Below are 14,575 nucleotides of genomic sequence, written 5' to 3'. Positions count from 1 at the left end.
AATTATCCAAATCAGTCTCTAAGATTTTTAAAATTTATACTTTAATTTTTAAAATTTTAAAATACACATAGAGAAAGAGGCGGACAGTAAAATTGATGAGCTAGTGTATAACCTAAAGCAACAATGTAGCTATCTTTCTTTTCTTGTGACCAGCTAACTGAGTCATCTCCTTCAACAATTTCTATTTGCAAAATTTCTTGGATAATGTCTGGACTAAGACTGAACTGTTTTGTGATAAGTTGATGATTTCATTGTCTATTTTGGGTTTTGGAGCTGGTTAACCAAAATTAATTGAGAGTCACTGTTAGGTAATATCTGAGTAGCTAAGGGTGGAAAATTTTTAATCCATGAGTATTCTATGATACGCACGAAATGTCCATCCCCAATCCTCCATTTAACTCCTTTTTTAACCACCTTCCTGCCTTCTAATAAGCTCTTCCATCCCCAAGAGAGATTTTTCCCAATCTCTGCTCTTAAAAAATCAGAATACGTAAAATATTTTCTTTTGTATATTTGGTGCACTAGCGAGTTTGTTCTTGTTTGTAGCCACCAACCTTGCTTTCCTAACATAGTTAAATTGAAGGCTCTGAGATCTTTAAAGTTCAGACATCCTCAGTTCTTTGGTCTGCATACTATGTTCCATCTTACCCATTGTATTCTTCTCTTCACATCCCATTGGCCTCACCAAAACTGCATGATTATTTTGTGAATTTCTTTCATGAGGGTCTCTTGAAGCTTGAAATAGCTGAGTGTATAAATAGGTATTGTCATTGCCATTGCTTTGATAAGTACCTCTCACCCACTCGCTGATAATAGAGACCGTTTCCACTATTGAAGCTTATTAGAAACTTTGTCTTTAATATAGGTAAATGTAGCTTTCTTAGACCTGTGAATCATCAACGGAAAACCTAGATACTTGTCTTGATTTCCTACATAAGGCACCAGAAGGATTGCAGCCAAATGATCCATTATCTCTGCCAGAGAGTTGTGACTAAAAAACATCGGAGATTTATCTAAGTTGATGACTTGACCACTAATTAGTGAGTAGGTGTTTAGAACATTCATTAAATTATGACAGTCTTCCTCAGAAGCTCTACTAAATAAAATAGAATCATCTGCAAAAAATAAGTGATTAATAGTAGGACATCTGCGATTTAGTCTCAGTCCAACAATTTTGTGTCTTTGTTCTCCTCTGTGGAGTAGATAGGAGAGACCCTCTGCAAAAAAAAAAAGAGATAGGGAGAGAGGGGATTGCCTTGGTGCAACCCCTACAATATGGTCTAAAATCGCCATGAGGTTGACCTTTCACAATAACAGAATACGAGACCGTCATCACACACTCCTTTAGCCAGTACACCTATTTTCGACAGAAACCCATTTTCTCTAGGATAGTCCACAGAAAATTCCATTCAACTTTGTCATATGCCTTACTCATATCCAATTTAAGCGTTAAATCATGCCCTCCAAACCTCTTGTTTTTAAGGAAGTGCATAAATTTGTGCGCAATAAGAACATTATAACTGATTAGCCTGCCCTTAATAAACGCACTCTGATTTCCACTGATGACTTTATCCACAGCGTTCTGCAATCTATGAACCAGGATTTTTGAGTTGATCTTGTAGACAACACTATTAAGACTAATTGACCAGATTTGTTTCATGCTGCTAATGTTAGGTGATGGTTATCAGTGGCTAAGAGAAGGGGGTTGAATCTTAGTCCCCTTTTTGCTTATTAACACTTGCTGGCCTTTGAAATAACTTTTGGAAACTTTTTGCTTTTTGTCTCGTATCTAGCCACGAGACTTTTTCTTTTTTATCTCGTAACCAAGCAAGAGATATTTTTCAGTTTTATCTTCTATGCAGCAGAAACAGAAATGGAGTAGAATAGAGAGGGAGAATCACACCACGAAGTATCCTGGTTCAGCTGCCAAGTGCAATGCAGCCTACATCCAGTCTCCATCACAATAATGATGGAATTTCACTATAATCATCATGATTACATACACCAATTCTCCCTAGGAACTACCCTTCCTATCCGGGACAAGTCCAGAATCTAACCCTAATCCTGAACTTGACTTGGTCACCTACCAAGCTTTCAACTGCTAAGTGCTAACCCAAATTGCAAGGAAATTCCCACAGAATCATGAAACACAACACAGATGTACAAAAGACCTCTAGGATATATATGGCTTTTTCTTTTAATTCTATATACTCTGGATTTTTCTTACAAACCTCACTGTTTGCCTTTTTCCATGAGACTCAAGACAGACAAAACTAAACAGAAAAATTACAAAATGAAGAACATTGAAGGAGAAGAACTTCTGTTAGCTTAGGTAGCTATGAGAACTCTGTGTTTACTCTCCTTACCTCAAACCCTGGCTGTTCTCCCTTATTTATAGAAGGGGAAGCCTCTAAGATTGAACTGTTGAACCAAGCTAATCTTCTTCTTCTTCAAACCAAAAACCGGTTCCGCTAGAGAGAGAGGAGAGGAAACCGAATGTAAAATCTAACATGCAATTACCTCTGTGTCTTCCCTTCACACCAAGCATCATCAATCCGGGCCTTCCATCTTGACTTGCTCTCGAGGATGGATTCCTAGCCCTTGATGAGTTCTTGATGCTTGACAGCTCCTCCTGCCCTTATCCTCTGCCTCATCCTCCACGTAGCTACACTAGCTACCTCCTGTAGTGGTTGAGCAAAGGTAGAGACGAGCCATGCTTCCAAGGGATCTTCTTCCTCTGATCGAATTGGATCTTCACCATTTTTGGTATGGAGAGCTTGAGATCACTTCACCACATCTTACCTTTGTGGCAAAAATTTTAGTCACACCATACTTCAGATTTTCTTTTTCTTGATGCCATCATCACAATGGCCTTGCTACTAGCTTCTTCTTCTTTCTGATAGCTTGCTTTAGTTTCCATATTTTCTCTGTGAAGTGACCGAAAGTTTGAGAGAAATCTTTCAATGTGAATGAAGAATAAAATTAAAAATGAATTAGTTTTCCACTTCCCTTGCTTAGTAACGTGTGAAGCAATAAAAGCAATCAAATCAATTTCAAACTTTCTCTTTCCAGTTACCAAGGCAGACATTAACTCTATTTAATCACATTTGAATTCCACCAAAAGTGAGCATGTGAGGTAACCGAATTAAGCATGCATGATTTGCTTTCTCTCTTCTTCAAATTTTCGGACCAAGCCTTAATGGTCTTGGGGCAGAAATTATTTTGGGCTTGTTCAACATAATTCTGGCCCAATTAACAAAATATTGCTTCAGCCATAACAACTTAAACATTTTTGCACAAGGCTGAACTTTAGACTTCATATTGGGCTTGCTAATTTTTCTTTCTTTCGGCCCAATTATAAAATCTGCAAGTAACAAAATTATTAATTAGCAAATATGAATTAAAATTTCAATTAATAATTTTGTAATTAATTATGTTAATAATGTTTGATCATCATCAATTTAATTTGGAGTTTTTCAAACTCATCATTAGAAACTTTAAGAACAGATATGAGTGTGATTAAAGGCCCTTAACATATGTCATCTCCCCCACCCAAGAAAAAACCAATAACAACTATAATAACATCTATCTTAATCACATCACAGAAGAATTGAAAAATTTTACAATAAAACCATCCTCACCTGCCGTAGAAAAAGGATTGATAGAAAAAATAGTCTTTTTTACCTCATCTTCTAAGATTGTTCTTGTCAATCTTCTGTTAATACCGTCATCAATTTTAATTGGCATATCCTTAAGTACAGCAGTCGGATCCATAGGTTTAGATGAATTGAATAGGTTCACAAAATATGATTGAGCAATCTTTGCAATACCTACTGCGTCTAAACTGCACTCTCCCACCTCATTCTCCAGTTTAGTGATGCGGTTTTTACGATTTCTAATCTGAACTTTAGAGTGAATGTTCTTGTTTTATTATTGGTTTGTTGTATTTTAAAACTTTAATTATTCTTCTTATTATTATGATTTTCTGTTTATGTTTTTGATCTTATTAACTTGTTAATTTTGATAAATTATTGTTGTGGTGTTGTTCTTAACCTTGTGATTGCTAGATTGTTGTGTTGTTCTTAATCTTTTAATAACTTGTTAATTTGATAAAAAAAAATATTTGTTGTGGTTTATAGTTCTTGATCTTGATCTTATTGTTGTTGTTCTGATCTTAGTTCACATTGTTGATCTTAATTCATTATTCTTGTTATTGGGTTGTTGATAACTAAACTTTGTTATTAGAAAGATGATAGTACCAATCAATTTTATTAAATGATGTCTTATTTGTAATTTTTTTCATAGTTATGGATATTAGTATCGATAATTTTTATTTTTTCTTAGTTATGGATATTAGTATCAATCAAGATGCACTAAGGGATAATAATGCATTTGCAGAAAATAATTTGATTTTTGATCCTCTTGGTTTCAACGATATTTCTCATCTTTCTGATTCCAATAATAGTCAATCACAAACTTTTAATATTCGGAGGAAAATAGATAGAGTTTGGAGATATGTTACTTTATAAGTAGTGAACGAAAAGTCATATTACCAATGCTTATTTTATTTGAGTACTTTTAGAGGAGGCAGAATTAACAGAATAAAAAAATATTTGACAAAAATAGGAAGAGACATTAAAAAGTGTCATAAGGTTCCTTAGGATGTAAAAAAGCAAATCGAATTTGCTAACATTGGTTGTGGATGCACACTTTATTGATTATAAATTAAGAAATGTTAATGATAGAGCTATTAGTGTAATTATTCTGAACAAAAAAAATTAGAATAATTATTTTACTGTATACAAAGATGTAAGTTCGTTGATTAAATTGTTGAGAATTGTAAATATTGATGATAAGCTATTATTAGGATATGTTTACGAAGATATGATGAAGACAGAAGATGTAATAAAAAAAATGTTCAAGAAAAATAAAATTACATATTAACCTTGCACAATAATTATCAATTTAAGATGAGACAAATATTAAAAAAAATCTTTCATGTAGTGATTTATTTCTTGAATCTTGCTTCTTTTTTCTATAAATGCTAAAAATAGTATAAATTTATTTTATTTAATATTTATTAATTCTAACAATAATTAATACACGTTAAATAAAATAAATTTTAATTTTTTTTGTCTTTCTAATATTATTAATAAATTAATCCGTTATTTTATCAGATTAATTGGACTTAGCTGTTTAGACCAAGTTTAAACGGATTTGATTTTAAAACTAAAAATCCACTCATTTAAAAAATAAATAAACGAATTACTAAAAAAAATAAAATAAAATAAACAAGTTGGAACGATGAATTTTACCAATTTTGACGCCCTAAACTTTTTTTTTTTCGGTACATGACGCGCTAAACTTTATCAACAATGCAAATGACCAAATCACCCAGCATTGCAAAAGTTTTATGAAAAAAAAAAAAAAAGCGTAAAGTCCAAGTCCGAATTCCGGAACAAGTGGGAGGCCCATTCACATTTATGAATGAGATCTGATCTGATCTGATCCCATAATCACGGAATTCATGGTAACACAAACACTTGTTTATACACTACATTCAATTCATTGACTACTTTATAACTATTGATTCTCTCGCTCTCAAATAATAATAATTTCTCCAATTTGCCTATTTACATTTAAGAATTTTTTTTCAAAAATAACAGCTAAATTATTATATACTATGTTATCATAAATCATTACGCGTATTTATTTTTTATATAGCAATAATAGTCAAATCGTTATCCAAATAAACATTAAATATATACGTTTAAATACGTTTTAAGAACGAATAAGAGTTAAGATGATTTTCCTTTTCTGAATGAGAAAGGAACATACATACATGTACCTCAAAGTGTGTAACCGTGAAAGCAGGGGCAAAGACTTTAATAGTGACACGAGAATTGAAGCTGAGTTTTTGTGTTTCAGTTTCAGAGTGCATTTCACAAACTATTATACTCTGATCTATCTTCACTACTCATGTGTTGCTGCTGCTGCTCTTGGAGTTTCGTGCTACCTTATTTGGGAATCTTCCAAACTATTTTTCAGGTAAATATTTTTGAAATTAAGAATTTTATATATTTTTTAAAAGATGTCTCAACTGTTCCATAAGATTTATACAATTTGTAAAATGTCGTATTTGCACTTTTATCGTCATAGCCTCTTCCAACGTTAACACATGTATTGTCATTGTAGTGGGTTTTGTCTTCATTAATAAACGGAAGAAAAAATATGAAACAACAAAAAGTCAAAAGCTAGTTATCTGGTTTTTGGTGATCTTGATTTATATGTCTGAAATTATTGAATTTGATGAGAGCCAACTGAATTTGCATATGAAGTCCTTCCGTTTTGCTGATAAATTTTGTGCCAGCATGATAATAAGATCTGTTTGAGCATTTTTTATTTCTTCAACATATCAAAAACACGATGTATTTTTTTCATAAAAGAGTCTCTGAGATAAAGAAATATATAGGACAAAGATCAATCGGATTCTTTGCATCTTTTTCATGAAAAATTATTGAGAAGTATATTTGACTAAGGGTATTATTGTCTATTTAATTTACTTTATTTTTTCAAATCTCGTATATTTAAGAATATGTTTAAAGTTTGGTCTAAAATTTTTTGAAGAGATATTTTTGCACAAATTTTTAAAAGCACAAACTCTTAATTTTACGTTTGGTAAATAAAAAGATCATGTATGTATTTATATTTGTGGTTTTTAAAAAATAGGGATATTTTTAAAAGCATCTAAAATGCAGTTTTTGACTTGTGTTTATTAAAATTAAAAAGTCTAATATAATTTTATATATTAATTAATATCCAAATTTAATTCTTATATTAATATCTATTAATATATTTTTAAATTTTAAAAGTTATTTTATCAAACATATTTGTTATTACTTGTATTTATTGAAAATTATTTTTAATTTGATTTACCAAATATAAATACTATAACTTCTAAAAAACTATTTTTTAAAAATTAATTTTTATAAGCTATTTTTAAAAAGTAAATACTTTATTAAACTAAGTCTAAGTTTAGGGTGTGAATTATTTTAAAGAACATGAATTAAATAATATATATTTATTTATACATAAATACATGGTGAATAATTTAATTATTATTTTTTAATATATATAGTATTTTTAATTGATTACTTTTTTAAAATTTATCTGTTTTTTGTTTTCATTATATTACTTTAAAATACGGAGTGAATACAATTTCTTTTAAACATTTTTGTGTTTTTGGTATGGGGGTATTATAATCATCTAGTGATAAAAATAGAATGAATGTTCATTGCTGAGAAAATACTTAGATTTAATTTAGCAAAACTTTTATTTTTTAAAAGTTATAGCATGTATTTAGTAAAATAATTTTTAAAATTTAAAAATATTATAATAGATATAAATATAAGAATTAAATTTGGAAATGAATTAATACATGATGTTATATTAGAGTTTTTAATTTCAATAAGTATAGGATTATAGGTTATGTTTGAAAAACTCTACTAAAACTTTTTAAAGAGGTGTTTTTGTTTCTTAAAATCAATAAATAGATCCTTTTAATTGTTAAAAAAGATTGAGAGAGTAAAGTGTGATCTCTAATCTTTTATTGTTTTCATATTTTTTTTGGTCCCGCTTATAAAATTAATGATGGAAGATCACACTTTACTCGCTCAATTGTTAAAAAAAATTAAGAGGATCAATTCCCTCAAAACCACAATTATGTATTTTGTGTTTGATAAATCAAAAAGTTTATATGCTTGTGCTTGTAGTTTTTAAAAGTTAGGGGTGTTTTTGAAAACACCTAAAAAAACTTTTCAAAGTTCTTGTACTTATCAAAATTAAAAAGTCTAATATAACCTATTACATTAATTAATATCTAAATTTAATTCTTATATTAATATCTATTATAGTATTTTTAAATTTTAAAAATTATTTTACCAAAAATATTTATTGTTTTGCTTATTAAAAGCTATTTTTAATTTAATTTACCAAACACAAATATTACACCTTTTAAAAAGTAAAAATTTTACCAAATTAAGCCTAAAGCTTAGTTTAGTAAAGTTTTTAATTTTCAAAAATAGTTTATAAAAATTAATTTTAAAATATAACTTTTTAAAAATTATAATGTCTATGCTTGATAAATTAAATTAAAAATAACTTTCAATAAGTATCAGTAATAACAATTGCGTTTGGTAAAATGGCATTTTAAATTTAAAAATACTTTAATAGATATTAATATAAGAATTAAATTTGGATATTAGTTAATGTATGTAATTAATTAGATTTTTTAATATTGATAATTATAAGTTATCTTTAAAAAGCGTCACCTTAGATACTTTTAAAAACATATCTATTTGTTTAAAATTACAAATGAGCTTTTTGACTTACCAAATTATGTCTAAGTGCCTTAAAAAATATCCTTATTATTCTTTAAAATCTGAAAACATAAGTACATTGTCTTTTTAGTTTACCAAATATAAAATAAAGAATTTTTGTTTTTTAAAAGAATTTAGTTTTAATGTACTGACAGTGACAGACAATATAAAATATTTTATATATTTTTTTTAAAATATAAACACTTTTTTAAAAATTTTTACCAAACCAAATCTTATACGTTGAATATTTTTAAGTCAATGAATCCCTAGAAAAAACTAAATGTCACATTAATTGCCCCAAATTTCCACAAAACAGTGATGGCCACTAATTTGGCTGTAATTAGCAAATTATCATTGGATTTTTTTAATCCTTTCTTATTATTCAATAAAAAATATTAAAAAATATTAAAATTTATTATTTTTTATTATCATTTAATTATTCATTCAATTTTTTAATATTTTTTAATTTAATAATTTAATAATATATTTTTAAATATTAATAATTAATTTATTAATTAAATAATTAAAAACAATAAATTTTGATGTCCTCTAATATTTTTCTTATTCAATTTAAACGGGTTTCCATTTTCAAACCCATGCATGTGAAACTCAAGCAAGAAAATGCTGCGTCTTTGTTGGGTTTTTCGGTTGGAGACTTCACACTATGATTCTCTGATTTTTGTTTTTCATATGTGATGGATTTTGATTCTCTAAAATTTGAGTTTTATTTTAGAGAGTAAAGTGTGATCTCTTACCATTGATTTCATAGGTGGGACCAAGAATAAATATGAAAGAGAAACTATTCAAGGGTAGAAGATCACACTTTACTCTTTAAAATAAAATTTAAATTTTAGAAGATCTAAATTCGTGATCAATAATCATACAATCTCAAAAAGACCAAAACAAAACGTGTAACAGAGGAGATTATAGGATGATATATCACATTTAACTTCGTTTTTAATATTTTCGATGTTTTTTTGTTTTTAAAATTTCATAATAGGATAAATAATCATTTATAACCTCTTAAAATATAATATTTATATAACACACTTGAAAGTTTAATTTATGTAATTTGTTTATAGTAAAACTAATATAGCTTATAACATAGTGTTAAAATTGTCAATTTTAGTAATTATACATTCAAAATGATGTTGAATTGTTTCTTATTAACTTAGACAAAATAGCAAAATCCATTTTAGATTAAAAGTTTTTTTCTAATTGAATTTTCATAAAATCAACTTTGTAATACGAAGTAGATGAACCTATATACTAGCTACCTCTTAAATAATCCAAACATGAGTTATACTTTTCCATATTCTTCATTTTTTTTTTAAATTATTAGTCAACACAGACTTGTCTTGACAAGGTGACAAACGATATTTATTTTCAAATTCTTTCATTTTCATATGAGCATATTTCCTTAATATGTTTACTTATTAAGTTATTATGTGTGGTTAACGTCACTCTCGCTGACTCCTAGAAATTAAAATACATAGGAAATAGGAATAGGATTCACCATCCCTCCCCAATTATTAAAAACTATTTATGGAGCAAAGGTACAAAAATAGAAGACTTTGACAAACTAGTGTTTACTTTTGTGGTTCTCAAATGCGACTTTTCAACTACAACTTCCTATTTATTTATTTAATTTTTTATCCAAAAAATGCAACAGTAATTATAGCTAATTTCCCGCCACTAAAAGTACCTCAATCCATTCCTATCCAAAACGTTCTATAAGAAGTAATAAAAGAAAGGACTAATTTAATTGAGTTCCCTAATTATAGCTAATTTGTAATTAATTTATTTCAACCGTTCTCTGTGATAGAAATAATTATTCAATTCAATGTCTAGAGTAGATACTTACATTGATCCTCAAAAATTTTTTGGTGACTTGATCCTCAAAAAATTTAAAATTGAATAATTTATTCTCAAACAAATTATTATCTCAATATTCATTAAAAATACTCCTTTAGAGATATTGATTTCTTGATAGTTTTAATTAATTTATAATAAAATTTATTAGCGATTTATTCTTAACGTACAATTAAAAATTTGAGGATTTGTATAAAATAAAAATTATTAAAAAAAATCAATTTATTCAATCTAAAAACTAAAATTCGAATATTGACTAATTTAAATATTTATTCTACAAACTGCATATGCTCTCTTTATAATTTGTTTGGTCACATTTTCTTGTTTGAAGCTGGAGAGGGAAATCTAAAGCAGAAGAAACTAAGGCTTGATTTCTAATTGCTAAAAAGAACCAAAAGAAAAAGAGATAGATGGGTTCTGAGAAGGAAATAAGTGGTGGCGGTTTGGCATCTGCAGCTATAACAACAACAACAACAACAGGTTCAAAGCAAAAGAACCTTGATGATTGGCTTCCCATAACTGCTTCAAGAAATGCGAAATGGTGGTATTCTGCTTTTCACAACCTCACGGCCATGGTTGGTGCTGGAATTCTCAGCCTTCCTTATGCCATGTCACATATGGGATGGTACGTAATATATACAGTAGTTGTGTTTCTTCTTCAAGCTCTAATTATGCTACTTTTCTTCACAATTTATTATTATATATATATGATATGTTTTCTTATCACTAAAATGGATTAATTACTGTGGTTGACATAATATGGATGACTTGTAGATGATTGTTTATTTAGATTTTTTATTTTTTAATATTTTTTTTTAGAATTATAAAAAAATAAAAAATTAATTTTTTGTTATTTTTTCTTTTTTTTTTCTCTCCTAAAATCATGAAAACAAAAAACACTAAAAATAAAGCGAGAATAAAAGATAAAAACGTAAACAAACAAGTTTTTAGATTTTTGGTCAAATTTTATTATTTTATATTAAAATATCTTAACTTAATCCATTGTTTTAAAGTCACTCTGGCTTCTGGATATTCCAACATGACGATTCATATGCATTGAATTGAAGAAGATAAAGATAAGAATATTGTAAAATGGCTTTGTTTAATTTATTTGAATACTAAAAAGTTTTCGCCAATTATTATATATATCTATAATGTTGTTGTTATGTTATTTATTTGAAATGAATTTTTAATATAAAAAAAAAACAGGGGTGCTGGTGTTACAGTGATGATCCTGTCATGGATAATCACACTATACACGCTATGGCAAATGGTTGAGATGCACGAAATGGTACCTGGGGGAAAGAGAAACGACAGGTATCATCAGTTGGGACAAGAAGCTTTCGGAGAAAAGCTTGGTCTGTGGATTGTGGTTCCTCAACAACTGCTTGTTGAAGTTGGTACATGCATTGTATACATGGTCACTGGAGGCAAATCTTTGAAAAAAGTTCATGAAACCTTTTGTCCTGATTGTAAACAAATCAGAACCACTTATTGGATCATGGTGTTTGCTTCTGTAAACTTTGTGCTTGCACAAATTCCTAACTTTAACTCTATTTCCGCTATCTCTGCTGGTGCAGCCGTCATGTCTCTCAGGTAAGCATGAATTTCGCCACAACATATAAAATATGTTATGAGAATTTCACTTAATGTTGTTTTTGGAGCAGTTACTCAACAATCGCTTGGGCTGCGTCTATCAAGAAAGGGATTTCAAAGGACATAGACTATACTGTAAAAATGAATAGCACGAGCGATGGTGTGTTCAATTTCTTCTCTGCATTGGGAGATGTGGCATTTGCATACGCAGGCCACAATGTGGTTCTTGAAATCCAAGCTACAATGCCTTCAACTGCGGAGAAACCTTCTAAGATACCAATGTGGAGAGGGTGTGTTTTGGCATACATTGGAGTTGCATTATGCTACTTCCCTGTTGCCTTTATTGGGTACTACATGTTTGGAAATTCTGTGGATGATAACATCCTCATCACACTCCAACGCCCTGCTTGGCTTATTGGCATTGCTAACTTGTTTGTTGTCATCCATGTTGTTGGAGGCTACCAGGTCGCTTTTCACTTTCAACTTTCAGGGTCACACTTTACTCCTTTTATTACTTCATTTTTATAACTAATTTTTGTAAAACAGGTATTTGCAATGCCAGTGTTTGATATGATTGAAACCTTCTTGGTTACACGCTTGAATTTCTCACCTTCTACTACCCTGCGATTCACAACTCGCTTTCTATATGTTGGTATGTTCTTCATTTATCACTTTGATTTGGAATGGCTTCTATTGCCTTCTACCAACAAAACTCCAACTTTTCTAATTCTATATATATTGTGCAGCAATTACAATGTTCATAGGAATTTGTGTCCCATTTTTTGGGTCTCTTCTTGGATTTCTTGGTGGATTCGCATTTGCTCCCACCTCTTATTATGTAAGTACGATATGTTATTATTATTTGATATTTTAAATAGAAATATTAAATGCATATAAAAAAACCAGTCAACAAATTATTTCTATTTATTAAATACATGTATTATTTAATTTATTTTTAATTTGTATTTATTCTTTTAATATATATTTTGTACGGATAACTAATTTTTTTTGTATATATGTAATATGGTTGTATTTTAAAAGTATTTGTGAAATATAATTTTGGAGAGAGATAAAAAAAAGAATTTAAAAAAAATAAAAATTTTTTCTTCATTTCTTAAAAATCTAATCTATAAAGACACTGATGGAGAATGTGAAAAAAATGAATAAATAATAATAAATATTTATATTTTATCCAACCCACTATGCATATACATGTTTAGCTATTAACTTATTATTGGTCTTATTTAATTTTATGGCTACTTGCAGCTACCATGCATCATATGGCTTAAGCTCAAGAAACCTAAAAAATATGGCTTGTCTTGGACGATTAATTGGGTAAATTTATTTGTATTTAACTATTAATAAGTTTATCTTCAATTTGAAAAATTATTCGTGAGGATACTAACTAATTTTGTTCCTTCATCCTTGAATTTCAGATATGTATTATTATTGGAATATTGATAATGACACTATCTCCTATTGGTGCATTGAGGAATATCATTATGTCAGCCAAGGATTACAAATTTTTCTCATGAGCTTTAAGGAATGATTATTCTGTTATTGGGTTCAAAGTTGGTTGATGGGAGAATGCAAAAAAGAAAAGGAATTAAGCACTTTTGAGGCACTGTGCAAAGATGAATTCTTCATATGATCAATAAATTTTTATGAAATATATATATAAATATATATATATATATATAAAAGATGTCTTTATGAATTTAAGGTCTAGCTTTAATTTAGTAGGATTTTATTTTGCCTTATAATCAAGTGCACATATATTACAGAGAGTTTATTAGACAGTCAAGTGCTTTAATGAATTTATTAATATTGGTGTACGCCAATATTTATTTCTTCTAAAATTTGGAAGAAAAAGAGAATGTGATAAATCAATTCATCTTGAACATTTGTGAATTTAGTCTGTACTTTGTTTAAATAAAGAATCAACTACCTATGTTTGAATCTCTCTAGTAAAAATGTTTATGGTGCAATTTTTTCATAAATTAAACTGAAACTAAACTAAACTTTTTTAAATGACTTAAAAATTGCAACAAATTACTTTCTCACTTAGCAAATAGGTTTTAAATAAGTTTATATCATAAGACACTAATTTTTTGATGGATCATTGGGTTCCTGGTGGTATAGATAGCTTAAAGGATTTTCCAACGGAGAATTCACCATAAAATCGGCCTATAAGTTAATTTTTTGGAGGACCTGAGAACTGCTGTTTTTAGAATGGTTTTGCTAAGAAATCAATTAAGAGAATAGCTAGTTAGAATTAACTAGTTGATAAATAAGAGATCTGTTATTAAAAAAAAAATTAACTCTACTATTTTAATTTATAAAAAAATGACTTGAGTTGACTTATATTGTATTTAGACTTTTTCATTTGAGAAAGTCTGGAAGTTAGTTGGCTGACAAATACTTTGTTATTTTGGGCGTTATTTCCGCAGTTTATAATTAAAAAAAGGTTTAAATCAATTTAAAAAAATAAAACTAATTTTAATTTTAAAAACTAGTGTAAACTGTTTTATATAAAAAAAAAATTATGTTAGATCGATTGTAAAATCGGTAAAAGCAGACGAGAAGGGAGTTAAACCATTCTTTACTTCTTTTTAAGATCTGAAACAAAAACTTAAATGCTTGTCAAGTTTATGGACTTGTATGCAGCGAAGTATATTAGCGTTAACATCTGGAAGGCTTTGTTCAAAGTTCTCTAAACCAGATTTTGA

The 14,575-nt window shown here is 28.6% G+C and overlaps 1 protein-coding gene across 1 annotated transcript; it reads left to right on the top strand.

The window, feature by feature from the left end:
* Nucleotides 1-5,747: 5,747 nt before the first annotated feature.
* Nucleotides 5,748-13,745, top strand: LOC107622430 (lysine histidine transporter 2). Its single transcript, XM_088506450.1, has 8 exons — nucleotides 5,748-6,048; nucleotides 10,582-10,875; nucleotides 11,460-11,846; nucleotides 11,918-12,311; nucleotides 12,393-12,498; nucleotides 12,593-12,684; nucleotides 13,113-13,181; nucleotides 13,283-13,745. The coding sequence occupies exons 2-8, from the start codon at nucleotides 10,661-10,663 to the stop codon at nucleotides 13,379-13,381; spliced, it is 1,362 nt and encodes a 453-aa protein (XP_088362576.1). The 5' UTR covers nucleotides 5,748-6,048; nucleotides 10,582-10,660; the 3' UTR covers nucleotides 13,382-13,745.
* Nucleotides 13,746-14,575: the final 830 nt, after the last annotated feature.

This window comes from Arachis ipaensis, chromosome B10, assembly GCF_059453495.1.
Source record: "Arachis ipaensis isolate K30076 ecotype BB chromosome B10, ASM5945349v1, whole genome shotgun sequence".
Classification (NCBI taxonomy): domain Eukaryota; kingdom Viridiplantae; phylum Streptophyta; class Magnoliopsida; order Fabales; family Fabaceae; genus Arachis; species Arachis ipaensis.
Note: the sequence above shows the minus strand (reverse complement) of the source record. Positions and strands in the feature narration are given on the sequence as shown.